The sequence below is a fragment of the Jaculus jaculus genome, chromosome 5 (genome assembly GCF_020740685.1).
Source record: "Jaculus jaculus isolate mJacJac1 chromosome 5, mJacJac1.mat.Y.cur, whole genome shotgun sequence".
NCBI lineage: Eukaryota > Metazoa > Chordata > Mammalia > Rodentia > Dipodidae > Jaculus > Jaculus jaculus.
This window is the reverse complement of record NC_059106.1, coordinates 152,911,069-152,927,429: the sequence shown is the minus strand read 5'-3', so window position 1 is coordinate 152,927,429 and position 16,361 is coordinate 152,911,069. Positions and strand designations below refer to the sequence as shown.

Here is a 16,361-nt window from a genome sequence, read left to right as displayed (position 1 = left end):
GAGTGGATAGAGGCCCTGGTGCACCCATTCTCTTTATTTGCTTCTCTCTCAGAGAAATGAAACTTATTTTGGTGGACCTTGCTATGTAACCAGACTGGCCTCAAACTCGAAGCTCCTGTCTCAGCCTGGTTTCAATAATTTTTTTTTTGAGGTACTGAGGATTGAACCCAGGGAATTACAACAATATATTTTTTTTAATCTTTATTTATTTATTTGAAAGAGGGAGAGGGAGAGAGGGGAGGGGAGAGAGAGAACAGGCATGCCAGCGCCTCTAGCCAGTGCAAACAAACTCCAGATGCATGTGCCACCTTGTGCACTGGCTAATGTGGGTCCTGGGAAATTGAACCTGGGTCCTTTGGCTTTGCAGGCAAACACCTTAACTGCTAAGCCATCCCTCCAGCCCAACAATATATTTTTAAGAATTTAATCTTGCTCAGGCATAGTGGTGCACATCTTTAATCCCAATGCCTGTGAGGCAGAGGTAGGAGAATCACTGTGACTTTGAAGCCAGCCTGTGACTATAGAGTTCTAGGTCAGCCTGGGCTAGTGTGAGACCCTAACTCAAAAATAAAAATTAATCTTGTCACTTTGTAACTTTTGTCTGAATGCATATTTTAGTCACATTTCTTACTTAAGGAAGGGAAGGTGTAGTATGGCTTACAGTTCTAGGGGATATAGTCCATCAAGTGGAGAAGGTCAACATACGGTTTGAGGCTAGCCTGAGCTGACATAGCAGGACTGCCAAAAAACAAATGAGTAAATAAAACACAATGACAAAGAAACACAAAGATAGAACTGGATCTATAGCAATTATCCTATGATAATCTTCACCATTGCCCTACTGTTCTAAGACTTTTGTAGGAAAAGTGACCCCTGGTCACTGTGAGTCCCTGCTTCTGGGACTCCTGCCACAGAGCTGTGACCTTTGAAAGGCCTCTCTGTTCCTAGGCTTTGGTCTTTTTCCACCATTTGGCTGAGGGCACATATTGGGAGATGATTCTCGGGCTCCTGTGCAGTGCACTAGCTGCTCACTGTTCTTGCTACATTCTCAAGACTGTCTACACAGTGACCACACTTAGATCATGGATACTTTGTCCCTCAGCAAAGAAAAGACATCTCTAAAACAGGCATCATAATGCACATAATGAAAAACTAGACTTCCCTAAGAGTCTCTCCCATTTAAAAAAAAATGTGTTTCTCTTGCCTCTGTCAACTAGTGGGCCAGTTTGGTTGGGATTTAAAGGTGTGTGAGTGTGATGGGGAAACTTTGTTTTCACTTGGGACATCTTGAGCAAAATTCAAAATTCAGAGCATGCTAGAGGAAATGGCCTAAAAATAAAGGCATGGCAATAAAATCCTTCATTACAATCTCATAAAGATCAAAAGTAAGTGCCTAGGAGCATATATAAGACAGAAGAAAGGGCTCTTTAAATATTTTTGCAAGATAATTTATCGATTTATTTATGAGAGAGAGTCATATAAAGAATTGGTGCACCAGGGGCTCTAGTTACTGCAGATGAACTTTAGACATGTGCCACCTTGTTTATCTGGCTTAAGTGGATTCTGGGAAATTAAACCTGGATCCTTAGGCTTTGCTGGCAAGTGTCTTAACCACTAAGCCATCACTTCAGCCCACCCTTTAAGTATTTTAAGAGTGAATGTCCAAGTCTCTCAAATAATAGGGCTTCTAAGACATCCCAGCAGAAGCCATGGTGGGAAAGGCTGACCTTGGGGCTGAGGTGATGGCTTAGCAATAAAAGGAGCTTGCTTGCAAAGCCTTGTAAGGCCAGACGCAAAAAGTGGCACATGTGGTAGGAGACTAGTGGCAAAAGGCCCTAGCACTTCCATTCTCTCCCTCTCTCCCTCCCTCCCTCTCTATACTCGTAATTTTTTTAAAAGGCTAATCGTGAAAAGAGAGCTAGATGGGGTTAACAAGAAGTGCATCGGTGTGCCTGACCTGTGACCAGGCAGCTATTAGAGGAGGCTCAGGGTTGGTTTCTGATGCTAGAAGACTGGGTAGTCAGGTACCCTTAGCCATGTCAGCTTTGGAGAGTGGCTGAGCCCATGCATAATTTCAGTCCCTGCTAGTAGGGTCATAAGCCCAGTGGTTAATGTCAGCAATAACTTAGAAAGAGGTTGATTCTTGTCTCTCTCTCGCTAATTGCAAATAAATTAAATATGTGTGTGTGTATATATAAATTTAAAATACTTTGTTGAGATCACTCATTGGTGAGCAGTTAAACAGGCACAAATACCTCTATGGCTTTTGCCCATAAGGAAGTTCACTGGCATTTTTCCAACTGCTTTTGCCACTAATTTTCTCATTGTGCCCCTTTTAAATCCCTGACCACTCAACCAAACTAACAGCACATTCCATATAGTGGTATTTAATTGCCTTTCTGACTATATTCCCTTCCAAACAAAAGTGGACAACCATGGACAGTGCTCCAGGTCCCACTGTGAGAACTTCAGTCATCCATGCTCCTCAAGGATGTTGCAGCAGCTGAGCCATTTCACCGTCCTTAACGAGTGCGGCCAGCAGAACCATCTGTAAGCCACACTACTCTTCTGTTGCTAATCACTGGGAACTCCCTGTGCATCACATGCAGGCTGTGGGACAGAAGGCAGTGTAGCAGAAATTGAGGACCAAGGGCATTCGGGCCATTTCTTGGACTGCATTCAGGGTCTGCTCAGGCCCAGTCACGTGTACATGGCTTCATCTGATGATGGGAGTACTGCTGTGCATGCCAACTTTATGGTTTAATAGGACAGGCAACAAACACTCAGTTCATGATGGGTGGCTCGTGTCATAACTTGGTGAATAATAGTCAAGTATTCGGAATCTGCCATGATACAGTGTAAAAAAAAAGAGCTGTCTTACCAAATAGTATTAATAGGGTCTTACTGCAAACTGCAGCTGCAAGTACAGTTCACCTGTAGGTTCTGCCAAAGGCCCTGTAGGATCCTTATCTGCTACCACTTAAGGACCACTGATCTGCTAGATCCTATGGTCCAAATGACAGAGCAGCTTGATAGCAGGCTCCATCAAGTTAGAGCTTTCTCTTTTTCTGGTTCCACCTCAAAACTAGTAACTTTGGGTAACTTAGTAAACAGGCTGGAGTAACACCCAAATAGGAATCTGTTGCTTCAATGTCCAGAGAGATTTACTAGATGTTACATGTCTTTCTTGTTACAGAACTTAATGTAGTCTTTTTCCATAGAGGGAGTGTTTCAACATGCTATGCACCACTGAACCCTATTAATTACACTGAAGTAGAAGGCACCTAGATTTTAGTGGTACCTCCTACATTGTTACCTGCAAACATATGCTTGACAGAAGTTGCTATTGTTGTTTTATCAGTCAGCACAGGGTGATCAATGTAATGGATTAGTATGATGTCTTGTGGATACAGATGGTGACCAAGATCTGCAAAGTAGCTAGGTGTGGTGGTGCATACCTTTATCCCAACATTTGGGAGACAGAGGTAGGAGGATAACCATGAGTTCAAGCCACCCTGGACTAGACTGAGGCCTGACCTCAAAAAACCAAAAACAACAACAACAAAAATAAAATCACTGAAGACGAGGGCTGGAGAGAGATGTCTCAGAGGTTAAAGTGCTTGCCTGCAAAGCCTCCTAAGGATCCAGGTTCAGTGCCCTACTACTCACATAAAGCCAGATGCACAAGGTGGCTCATGCATTTGCAGTTCATTTGCAGTGGTTGGAGGCCGTGGTGTGCCCATTCTCTTTGGCTCTCTCCTCTATTTATGCTTGCAAAGGAATAAACAAGAAAAAAAATATCTTCAAACTAAAATATGATCTCATAAAAATTAAATAAATAAAATAAAATATGATCTAAGGCTGCCCTCTGTACTCCAGCTGCTCAGTGAATGCAAACTGCCTCTGGTGGGCTTTCATGGATAAAACAGCATTTGCCAGATCCACACTCTCATAGCGCACATCAAGTGATGAGTTGACTTGTTCATACAACGAATCCACATCTGGTATGTCATCTGTAGTCAGTTATCACTATGCAGTTTATGACAATCCACTGTCATTTTTCAACATTATCAATGTGTCAAAGTAAGTGCCACCACAAAAGTTCCTTCATTCCCATTCTTCTTCTGACATCCTTATACACATATACTATCTCAGCCAGTTCTCTCCTGCAACTTCTCACTCACTAGTAACTTGCACGTCCTGGGCTTCTCAGATTCTGCTAGATAGACCTCATCTCATTTCATTCCTACAACTTCACTGAAATGAATATAATGAAATTTATGTTAACTAATCTCCTTTCTGATTGACATTTATGATGATACTACTGTTTTGATATTATAACTAATGTTAAACCACACATTCTTGCATATATAAATATAGCCTTTATGTATGAAATGCAAATTATAAATATAATGTCCATATTTACTTGCACATATGCAAATATACCTGAGGTCTGATTCCCTGAAAAGGAAATGCCCCATCTTTTCACCTCCTTATAACAAAGCTTCTAATAAAATGTCTTAGCCATGGAATGACTTTAGTTTCAAAATAATGCTGAACACATTCAGCCCCCAGCAGCTCTTGCATACTTTCAGAAGCTCTCTGATGTTAGGATTTGGTGAACTTGAGGACTGAAAGGACTTCTCGGCCTGCCTGCCTGGAGAGGGCAGTGGTCCCCTGCAATCCTTTTGTCTTCAATGTTTTCAAAATTTCTTCTACAATGACAAGTAAAACAACAGGTAAAATGAAATCATTTGCTGACGTGTATGAACACTAAACAGTTTAGTAAGGTAATATCAGACTATGCAAATTATATTTGAGAGGTGAGTGTGGTAGTGTATGCCTTTAATCTCAGCACTTGGGAGACAGAGGTAGGAAGATTGCTGTGAGTTTAAGGCTACCCTGAGACTACATTTTGAATTCTAGTTCAGCCTGAGCTAGAGCAAGATCCTACCTGGAAAAATTTAAAAAAAGGAAAAAATTATATTCATGAGACAAAACAATAATATAATGCCATGTAAATATTAACTTAAAATAGACTTGGACCTCAGAGATGGGACACTACATTTTTCTTTTCTTTTCTTTTTTTTTTTTTTTTTTGAGTCAAGGTATCTAGCCCAGTCACCCACAACTTAGCCTGCATCCCAGGCTGGCCTTGAACTCAGTGATCCTCCTAACTCAGCTACTCAAGTGCTGGGATTACAGGCAGAACCACCACATCTAGCTATTGTATTTTTAGGTATTCTAAGGATTATAATCAGACTGACTAATTTGGTTTGAGTGGCAACCCACCTGAGAACAAGTGGAAGCATGAATTAAACTTGCTATGACAGCAAGGGATCTATTGTTCTAGCTACTTGGCTCCAGCCCCTGCCATCTGTAGTTTCCTGGATGAAAGGTCAACCAAGGCACAGACAACCAATAGTGGCAATGTCCAGGGAGTGTGAAATAAAAGTCAAAAGATTAAACTAAGAAACTAATGACTCTAATGTGAGTTTAGGGGCCAGAGATATAAGGTACAAGACTTTAAAAAGTATTCAAAGAAAGAAAATATTTTATGGTCAATCTAGTTATAACCCAAAACAAAGATATAAACACATACAAAATAAGACAGATTTCACATAAAATTCCAGATGCTCTAACGATGTCAGTATTGCTAAAGACATCTGAAGACTAGAGGTCAGAGGAAAAATACATCATAATCCTGAGGGTAAGAAACCAACTACTTCATATATGAATATTAGTTTATGAATGGAAAATTGGCCTTGCAAAAGACAACATTAAGCATGAAACTTTACCTCTTAAAAATGTTTCTCCTTAGAAGGGGCAGAAAGACTTAAGAGCCACAAGTTGGGACATTTTGCACAGAGACATTGTCCCCCACCCCATAATGCATGACCCACAATCCCTATGGGGTTGACCTGCATCTGCAACGAGGAAGGTCTCTTCAGAAAAGGGGACAGGGATGAGAAAAAGAATGGTACCAACATATGTTGTTTACAGACAAAATATGTCCATATCTAATAAATGTTTCTCCTTTCCAATATGAATTTCTGTGTTAGCTATTGTGATTAAATTCCTTAAAATTTCAGGTTACATTATAAGTTATAGTCTTTTTAGAAAAATTATTGATTTTGTCTTCTTCATTGGGGTTATTGGTATTCATTGTGGGGACCAAGAGGCCTCAGTCAGTTTCTGCAGGGGGAGCAAGAGAGACATGGTGTCTCAAGCTATTCCTCCCTACCCTGAGATGACCACAGTGTCTGTCGCCATCTCCCGGGAACTGGTTTTCAGACTAGTCATAGGAGCAGTATTACTGACACTGCTTCCTCTGTAGCGAGTTCTGGGCGCAGGCAGATGAGGTGAAGTTGACCCATCTCCTGGTAGTCAGTTGGCTATTTTTGATACAATGATGTATCCTGGCCCTCCTCAGTATTCTTATGGGCACAACAAGGTCTTGTAAATGCAAATGAACTCTGCAGATGCATGTGATACTTTGTATTAAGCTTTAGGTGGGCACTGGGGAACTGATGCCAGACCAACAGCCTTTACAAGCAAGTCCCTTTAACCTCCAGCCTAGTCTTCTACATTCACTTTTATTTTCAGCAAAATAAAGGGTAACACACTGGTTTTTATTACCTGGATTGTTTTCTTTTATGGTAACTAAATAGAATAATCCTCTTGGAGAAAGCAGATCTAAAGCTAGTGGGAAGAATCTGTCCATGACTTCTCGACCGTTCCTGCCACCAGCCCAAGCTGCTTCTATTCCATGACTTCCTACCTGTCACCAATGAGAAAAACTTTTGTTTTGGTTCAAGTTTCATTGAAGTAACAAACTGAATCTTTTGACAAGCAGCATTACCAAACAAGTACATATTTCAAACAAGTATACCCTTTTCTCAGCTTTGAGAATAATATTCTGCTAAGCTCTCAATGCCTTTTATAGTACAAGGGAGCATACAATTTCACAAAGAATAAACAAAACCCAGAGAGCTGGGTATGGTGGTGCACACCTGTAATCTCAGTACTCAGCAGGTAGGGGTGGCATGGGCTACACAGTAAACTAAGATACATGTGACACCTGGTCTCACAAAGCCAAGGACTGGGCTATAGCTCAGCAGTACAGTACACGTCTATCAAGTATAAAGCCCTGGGCTTAATCCTCTGCTCCACAGGAATAGTCTAAGTAAATCACTTTACTTTACTTTAATACTCATATAGCTATTTTCTTCCTATTCCCTTCTATGAGGTAAGGTCTCACTCTAGCCCAGTCTGACCTGGAATTCACTATGTAGTCTCAGGGTGGCCTTGAACTCACAGTGATCTTACCTCTGCCTCCTGGGTGCTGGGATTAAAGGCATGCGCCACCATGCCTGGCTGTTTTTGCTAATTTAATATGGGATATATTTCCCCCTTAACACTATTCTTTTATAACTACATTCCGTCATCTGTGGGTCTCAGCTGCTGTAAGGCTCAGTATACACATCTACCTGAGTGTTGGGAACATAGGGGAATGCAAGAGCCTGCCTGGGTCAGCATGTTCTCAGGATTGCTTATTCACTGATGGATCTTTCCAGTAAAATTGCAAACCAGTTTCCATGACCATGATTTGCTTAACTATTTCTCTTCTGTTACATATACAGGTTCACATTATTTGCCATCACAAATAGAAATGAACATAGTTTTGTGTATTTCAATTTTGATTCATTGTTATTTTTCATAAAATTAGGACAGATTATTGGATAAAACATTTTTATCACTGGGTGTGGTGGTGCACACCTTTAATCCAAGCACTCTGTAGGCAGAGATAGTAGAAGCACCATGAGTTCCAGGCCCATCCTGATACTACATGGGCTAGAGAGAAACCCTACCTTGAAAAACCAAAAGAGAAAAAAACAGGAGGGGGGGGTGGCTGGAGAGATGGCTTAGTGGTTAAGCGCTTACCTGTGAAGCCTAAGGATCTTGGTTCAAGGCTCGATTCCCCAGAACCTACATTAGCCAGATGCACAAGGGGGTGCACGCGTCTGGACATCGTTTACAGTGGCTGGAGGCCCTGGTGCGCCCATTCTCTCTCTCTGCCTCTTTGTTGCTCTTTTTTAAAAAAAAATTTGTTGTTACTTTTATTTATTTATTTGAGAGTGAAAAGAGAGAGTTGGAGGCAGGTGTGGGAGGGAAGAGAATGAATGAGAATGGACGTGCCAGGGCCTCCAGCCATTGCAAACAAACTCCAGACACGTGCGCCCTCTTATGCATCTGGCTAACGTGGGTCCTAGGGAATTGAGCCTCGAACTAGGGTCCTTAGGCTTCACAGGCAAGCGCTTAACTGCTAAGCCATCTCTCCAGCCCTGTCTGCCGCTCTTTAATAAATAAATGAAAAATTTAAAAATTTAAAAATATTCATCACAATTCATGTTCATTTCATAAGTACTTCCCTGAGCTTTAACCTGCATTACCCTCATGCTGTAGTATGAGTGTGTCTCTAAAGTTCTTAGCATCATATGCTGATGGCACTTGGAAGTAGGACCTTAGGGAGGCCATTAGAGTTAGGAGAGATCATGAGGAACAAATGAGATTTAACAGTACTCTAAGAAAAAGAAGAGAAACTAGAGTTTATGAATGTTCCCTTACTCTTGGCATGTGATGCCCTTGGTCATATACTATAGCAAAAAGGCTTTCAGCAGAGCATAGACACCCTGAAAGTGGACTTCCCAGCCTCCTCTTTACAAATTACTCAGTAGGTGGTATTTTGTTATAGCATCAGAAAACAGAGTAAGACACCTGGCTGCTGTTCACTTTGGGATGGTGACTTACTTCCTTCTCATAGAAGTTATGTGTATACCAACAGCTTTTGTTGCTTAATTGCTATTAGCAGTAATAATAGCCAAACAGATCTCTGTCATCTTAGTATTAAGGTGAGTCTATCAGTTTTGCCAGAGAATAATCATGAAAGAATAGAACAGGCACAATAATTAAAGAAAAGCTAGTGTCTGTTGTCAAGCTTTGTCGGTCTTTACCTTCCCAGGAGATGGTTAATATGGCTTATTTCTTCACTGCTAAGATTTTTAAACATTTATGTCTATTATTTATTTCCCTTCCCTAATATGAGAATTTGTCCAACACTTTAATTTCAGGAGGAAACCTGAGACTTTACAAAGGGATTTCTATGTGAACTTACAGTGGACTAAAATATTTTGTTTTATAAATTTGCTATTTATGGTAAAGGGTAGGTCAAAACATTTGAATATATGAACTTAGATATCATGGCCTGATTTGAATAGGAATTCTAAGACTAGGTATGACTCATACTTTGTACTTCCATTGGTTTTTCCCTATGTCTACTAACAGTACTTCCATTGGTCCTTCCCTATGTCTACTTACAGTATCTGAACAATGACAATTAGTATAAAGCCAGCAGTTTTATAAGTAGCAGTTGCCTGATGTCATATGTTGTTTACTTTATCTCAGAAACAAAATAGCTGAAAGCCTTAGTAATACAATGACCATTGTATGTCTTACCTCTTCAGGTGGAGTAACTACATAAGGGGGATTAAACACCAGAAGATCAACTTGTCCCTTCAGTCTTGGTAGCAAGCCTTTGACCTAAAAGTATTCAGCAATACAGTTTTAAGCTGGACTGATTTAAATAATAAATCGTTAAAAATACTCTCCCATGTTTTTAGGGGGAAAAAAGTATTCAGAGGGTTGTACTTATACATAGAAACAAATATTTTTAAATTTTCACTTGGGTGATGATTTATTTCTTTTCTTTTTTTGAAGTAAAGTTTCATTTAAGTCCAGGTTGACCTGGAACTTACTGTAGCCCCAGACTGGCCTTGAATTCACAGTGATCTTCCTTCTTCAACCTCCTGAGTACTTGGATTGAAGGCATATGCCATCATGCCCTTGGGTGTCAATGGTATAAATTTAAAAATGAGTAAATGAAAATAATTACCAGAATGAACAGATGTTCAGCAAAACCTCTGCTCTTTGGGCAGGAGAGATGGCTCAGCAGTTAAGGTTCTTGCCTGCAAAGCCTAAGGAACTAGGTCCGAGTTCCCACTACTTACATAAAGCCAGTTGCACAAGGTGACACATGTCTGGAATTCTTTTGTTGTGGCAAAGACCCTGGTATGCCCATTCTCTCTCTCTCTCTCTCTCTCAACAATTCATACATACATGCACACATACATACATACATAAATAGAAAAACCCAGCTAGAAACTTCCCTTCCCTTAAAAAAAAAAAAAACTTCGCTCTTCAACAGTACACGTTTACACTTGGGATTCTATTTTAGATGATGACATAAGGATAAGGTGGGCAAGCTCTAATTCTGTGGCATATTATCCACACAGATTTATAAAGAACTTTGCAGCTAATCTTCAATACTTTAAACACTTATTTCCTAAAGCCAAGATCAACTTTTTGTTGTTATTTTTGCTTTCAAGGTAGCGTCTCACTCTGTAGCCCCGAGCAGACATCGAACTCACAGTGTTTCTCTTACCTCAATGCTGAGAGTAAAGGTAATGTGCCACCATGCCTGGATTTCCAAGACAAACTTTTCATGCCATATGTACATGTTTTTCACAGTGCTAAGGGTTGAGTGTACAGCCTTATGCATGCTAGGCAATGCTGTACCATTAAGCTATGCTCCCTGCCCAAGGAATGTTTTATAGGATGACAAAATCATATGTGAATGATAAAAATCATCAGTAGATTGAAGCTTTGCTTTGTGTTTCTGCAATTATTTTAAATGTATTGGCTGAAAGAATTGGATACCAAAGGGGAAGAAAATGTTGTAGATACAGGTTAGAGACACTATAAACAGCAAACATTTTGCTTTCAAAAATCTTTGGAATGGAGCTGGAGAGATGGCTTATTGGTTAAGGTGCATGCCTGCGAAGCCTAAGGACCCCGGTTAAATTCTCCAGGTCCCATGTAAGCCAAATGCACAAGGTGGAGCATGTGTCTGGAATTCGTTTGCAGTGGTTGGAGGCTCTGGCACACCTATTTTCTCTCTCTCTCCCTCCCTCTAATAAATAAATAATTTAAAAAATCTTTGCAATAAATATTGTTTTCAGTAGAACAAGAAAAAAAGTCTTTTTAGTGAAAGCACATTTAAGATAAAGTATCCTTTAAGTTAGTCCCCTGATTCAATTAAATAACCAAATAAAGGCCTATTCAGATGCCAGACTTTATGTGAAATAGGTGTATTCTGTGGTATTTTGGGGTTTTATTTTCTCTTCTCTGTATCTTTTCACCTGACTTGATGTTGGCATCCTTCACTGTGGTCTGCTGGCAGAACTTCTGTTCTCATGTTCCGTGTTTTGTATAAGAAAAGTAAACAGCCAATTTAACTTAAACTAAGACACAAGAGGCTCTGAGTACGTGACTCTCTTGTAAATAGTCTATGTGCTTTGCTGTACTTCTTGTCAGGCTTATTTTCCTTATTTCCCAAATTCTTGGAGATGATCCATGCAGTGAGAGTATCCAGAAGCTGAACAGGGCAGGCAAAGAGACGCCTGTAATTTAGACATTATGTACAATCCACTGCCTTCTCAATTTACATCCATTTTCACTCCAAGAGTCCCTACTTTAGTTTTAGAATTTTTGCGTTTCTTTAAAATCATGTTTCTCTTTATTTGAAAACCAGTACCGCATTTATTACTATATAGTACTTCAGGGGTCATCATGTATTACAAAGCAAAAAGCTTTTATAGTTTCCTTATCTAACGTTTCTGGAACATTCATCTGGAAATTTAATGATTAAAAGTTAATTACTAGTAGGTGTGCATACCTTTAATCTCAGCACTTGGGAAGTGGAGGCAAGAGGATCGGTAATTCAGGTTCATCTTCAGCTACATAGTGAGTTTGAGGTTGGCCTGGGCTACATGAAACCTTGTCTCACAAAAGCCAAAATAATAACAACAACAACAACAACAACAAAAGCCCACTCTTCCCCTAAAAAGCTAACTATTGAGCTAAATATTTTGCCCTAAATTTACTTGAAAAGGAAATTATTATTGAATTAGGATTAGCAGCTCACCAAATCTGTAATTACTGGCTGAATGTGAACTCTGTTACAGCATGCGGTCTCCAGCGCACAAGCTGCTGCCTTAGGGTTGATGTCAGTGCACCTGTCAACAGGAAGAAAAAGGAAACCAGGATAATGTTCATGAATAATTATCACTGAATAATTCAAGAGATGAATTGATTAAAAAATAGCATGTTTTTAGTAAGGGCAAAGAAAGAACAACATTTTCATATTTTAAAAGATTATACTAATAAAAGATATGTATTTGTGCATGTTCCTCAAGGAAGTATTTAGGTATGACCTAGATATCCACCAAAAATGAGTACTGAAAAGAATACTGATGCAAAATGCTCACAATACAATAACACACACACACACACACACACACACAAAGACACAAGAAATGAGGGATGGGGAGATGGAAGAGTTGGCAAATCACTTGTCATGCAAACATGAGGACCTAAGTTCAGATCCCTAGCACCCACATCAAATGACAGGCATGGTGGTATATGCCTGAGTTGCAGGGCTGGGGAAGCAGAGGCAGGTGGATCCCTGGGGTTTAATGGCCAGCTACTCTTATCGACTCTAGCGGAATCAGTAAGCTCTTGATTCTGTAAGAGACCCTGTCTCAAGAATAAAATGGAGGGCAACTGAGGAAGTCTTGATATTGAACCCCACACATATATACACATGCACCCATATGTATATGTATGTATACCACATACATGCACATGGAAAAAAACATAGGAATTGGAAAATATGCAGAAAACACATTTGGACCAAGTATAGTAAAATTACTGGTGACTTAAAAAGTTTTTATGGGGCTGGAGAGATGGCTTAGCGGTTAAGCACTTGCCTGTGAAGCCTAAGGACCCCGGTTCGAGGCTCGGTTCCCCAGGTCCCACATTAGTCAGATGCACAAGGGGGCGCACACGTCTGGAGTTTGTTTGCAGAGGCTGGAAGCCCTGGCGTGCCCATTCTCTCTCTCTCCCTCTATCTGTCTTTCTCTCTGTGTCTGTCGTTCTCAAATAAATAAATAAATAAATTTTAAAAAGAATTAAAAAAAGAATTCAGAAGGTAAACATAATTTAAAAAAAATGTTTTTATGTTCTCAAATTCTCTACAGACAAATTCATTTCCATTTTTTCTAATAATCAAATTGTTTAAAGATAAAATACTCAAATTCAAAGGCAGCTGGCCTGAATTACGTTATTATACAGTTAACACAGCCTGAAGGAGCAGCATAATTTACAATTTGGGTCCTTACTAAAATACTACCAAACACGTCTTATCTACTTCAAAATCTGTATCACTAAAGCAGTCATAGTTACAGTGACTCTCAGTGGATGATTTGAAGAATACTTTACACTTACATGTACAAAGCCTGAGGACCTATCATAGAGGCTAGGAATGCAGATACCACACCAGATCCTGCCCCGACTTCAAGGCATATTTCCACTCTTAAAAAAAGTAATAATAATGGTATTAAAATATACTTCATAGAAAATTATTCATGCTAATTATAATCCCTATTTCTATAGCATCATCATTCATTTGTAAATATATGGAAATATAAAGGAAATTTACAATTTCTGGCAAACACTTGGTGCTTATTTCTGCACAACTCATTATTGGCAATATTTGGGGTGTGTAATATCCATAGAAGTTATAATAGGTGACTTTAAATTTCAACAAAACATTGTAAAATATATAGGATAATACTCATTTAAAGCTGAAAATAACAGTATAAAAGAAACCATGCCTGTGTTAGATTTTCTAAGATGATAGGGTATTATAAAAGTCATTAAAGTTGTTACTTTGAAGTACCTAAATCCAACAGATTATTCTAAGGAAAAGGGTCTTTCATCCCACTAGCAGAAAAATTCCCTCTTTGGGAATTGGACGTACCTGACTAACTGATCTTAGAATAAGAATACTGTTAAATAAAGTATTCAATCTATGGTATATCTTTGAACTAAATTTATTTCCTTTTTCATAATCTTATACATGCATCAAAATCAGCAATTATTGATAGTGTAAAGTCTAACTTGCTAACATTTTGGGGTCTATCACTTAACTCCCCAACAAGCTGTTTTTAGCTTTAGCATCAGTCCACCACTTATCTGACAAGTCATTAATGACCATATTGAAGTCTGTGAATCTTACTAAGTGGTTTCTCTTTGGAAATAAGTATCATAGCCTCATAAATAGATCTCAAACACTGGAATTACATAATACTTTATAACCACTTAAATCAGCACCTTTATAGCCTACTTTGCAATGCAGTTTGCGCTTCTAAATTGTCCCCGGATATCATGAATACACAAGTCCTGCCCCACACAGTATTTTGTAAATCCAAACGTTCCATCGTCTATGATGAACTAGTTTTAAGTCTGAGCATTTTATACATAGAAAGACATGAACAAGCTTAAGAGAGTAAATATACACAATGCAGGTTTTGAAACCCAGGGACTGTTTCTTCTGGAGAAACCGAATTCTAATCTTGATCAGTTATGGCCAAAATTCCTTTTATTGAAAATGACAAGTATTTACTGTTTTGTATGATTAACTTAAAATTTAGGACAAGCACTTCAATAGAACGAGGCTAGGATAGATCCTAATGGGCTGTTCGTTTTTTTGTTGTTGTTGTTTGGTTTTTCGAGGTAGGGTCTGCCTGTAGCCCAGGAATTCATTATGTAGTATCAGGGTGGCCTCCAGCTCACAGGGTTCCTCCTACCACAGTCTCGCCAGCTTTGGGATTAAGGACGGGGGGGGGGGGGGGGGGGGGGAGTGGGTGGGTGTGCCAAGGCATCTAGCCACTGCAAACGAACTCCAGATGAATGTGCCACCTTGTGCACCTGGCTTTACGTGGGCACAGGGGACTCAAATTCAAACTCTGGACTCAGGCTTTGCAGGCAAGCGCCTTAACAGCTGAGCCATCTCTCCAGCCCTGCATATAAATACTTCTATAATAGTTCTCGACTACATGCAACTTAATTTCTAACAAACTTAAACCTCGGTTTCTCAGTCGCCCCGGCCACATCCCACGGGGTCAGTAGTCACACAAGGCTGAGTGCGTTTAAAACTGCTTCCAAACTCCAGCACTTCACAACCTTCTTTTTCTTGTTATATTGCCATGGGGTGCCTTTTATACACTACACAAACCCAAGCGAGTTCCAAAGATTTACTGAAGTTTTTCATGTTGAAAGCAGCACTGTCTCGTTCCTGAATGCGTTTATTTACGCTAACGCTGCTCTCAGGGCCAAGCAGTGCTGCAAGTGACTGAGCTTCCGCGGGGAGCCAGGGGACCGACGGGCCCACCCCGCCTCCCCGGCCGGCCCTGTCCGCTCGGCCCGCGCCCTCCTCGCACCCAGCCAGCTCGGCCGCCGCCGCCTCCAGAGCGTCCAGCAGCAGGAACGTGTCCTCCGCCGGCTCATACACGTCTCTAAAAGCGCCGCGACCCACGTGCCCGTACAAAGGCGTAGGGAAACACGGCAACGCCATCTTCTTCCCCAGCATCCTCCGGGTCGGCAGGGCGCGTGCGTCGGCAGGGGGCGTGCGTCGGCAGGGGGCGTGCGTCGGCAGGGGGCGTGCGTCGGCAGGGCGCGTGCGTCGGCAGGGCGCGTGCGTCGGCAGGGCGCGTGCGTCGGCAGGGCGCGTGCGTCGGCAGGGCGCGTGCGTCGGCAGGGCGCGTGCGCGGACCTAGCGGTGAGTTGGAGGCCCCGGGATGTGCGTTGAGAATGCGCATGCGTTAGGGTGCGAGCTTGGAAGTGGTGTTCAGGCTCTGTGTAAAGAGCCTCCTCTTGTGCGGTGAGACGTTTTAACAACTCATAGGATTACTTTTTGTTTGTTTGTTTTTTCGAGGTAGGGTCTCAATTTAGCCCCAGGCTGATCTGGAATTTTCTGTGTAGTCTCAGGGTGGCTTCGAACTCATGGTGATGCTCCTACCTCTACCTCTAGTGCTGGGATAAAGGTGTGCGCCACCACACCCGGCACTTTTTTTTTTTAAAGCTCATGGAATTTTTAAGTAGACGTTTATGTATTCAACAGCCTTTACCACTTGCTTCTTCGTATTTTAAACAGTTTAAAGATCTTTCATTTTATAAACTACGCTGATACTGGGTACTCTTATTTATTTTTGACTCAGAAGAGTATTTCTTTATTCTACTGACATTTGGAAACTTTTAGGTTTTAGCTTGAAATTTGCAAAACTTAAAAAAAAAATAGCGCTCTCTCTTCTAAAAGACCGATTTCTATATATTTATTTGAGGGAGCAAGAGCAAGAAGTAATGGGCACACCAGGGCCTCCAGCCGCTGCAAACCAACTCCA

General features: G+C 40.7%; 1 protein-coding gene across 3 annotated transcripts; it reads right to left on the bottom strand.

Moving 5' to 3' along the window:
• Positions 1 to 3,648: 3,648 nt before the first annotated feature.
• Positions 3,649 to 15,551, bottom strand: N6amt1 (N-6 adenine-specific DNA methyltransferase 1). Of its 3 annotated transcripts, XM_004654390.2 has the most exons (6): positions 15,402 to 15,551; positions 13,405 to 13,491; positions 12,044 to 12,134; positions 9,517 to 9,600; positions 6,640 to 6,781; positions 3,649 to 4,715 (listed from the first exon to the last, which is right to left on the bottom strand). In XM_004654390.2, exons 1-6 carry the CDS (start codon positions 15,548 to 15,550, stop codon positions 4,609 to 4,611), a joined length of 660 nt encoding a protein of 219 aa, XP_004654447.1. In that variant the 5' UTR covers position 15,551; the 3' UTR covers positions 3,649 to 4,608. The 3 variants fall into 3 exon arrangements, with proteins under 3 accessions (XP_004654447.1, XP_004654448.2, XP_045006034.1); XM_004654391.2 differs by lacking the exon at positions 9,517 to 9,600; XM_045150099.1 differs by lacking the exon at positions 13,405 to 13,491.
• Between the last annotated feature and the right edge of the window lie 810 nt (positions 15,552 to 16,361).

Excerpts from the sequence above, each read along its gene's own strand:
- N6amt1 (XM_004654390.2), bottom strand. The coding sequence starts at position 15,550 with ATGCTGGGGAAGAAGATGGCGTTGCCGTGTTTCCCTACGCCTTTGTAC. Across the intron at positions 9,601-12,043 it reads AGCCAGTAATTACAGATTTG|GTCAAAGGCTTGCTACCAAG; the intron begins GTGAGCTGCTAA and ends GAATACTTTTAG. Across the intron at positions 6,782-9,516 it reads TAGTTACTCCACCTGAAGAG|GTAGGAAGTCATGGAATAGA; the intron begins GTAAGACATACA and ends CATTGGTGACAG.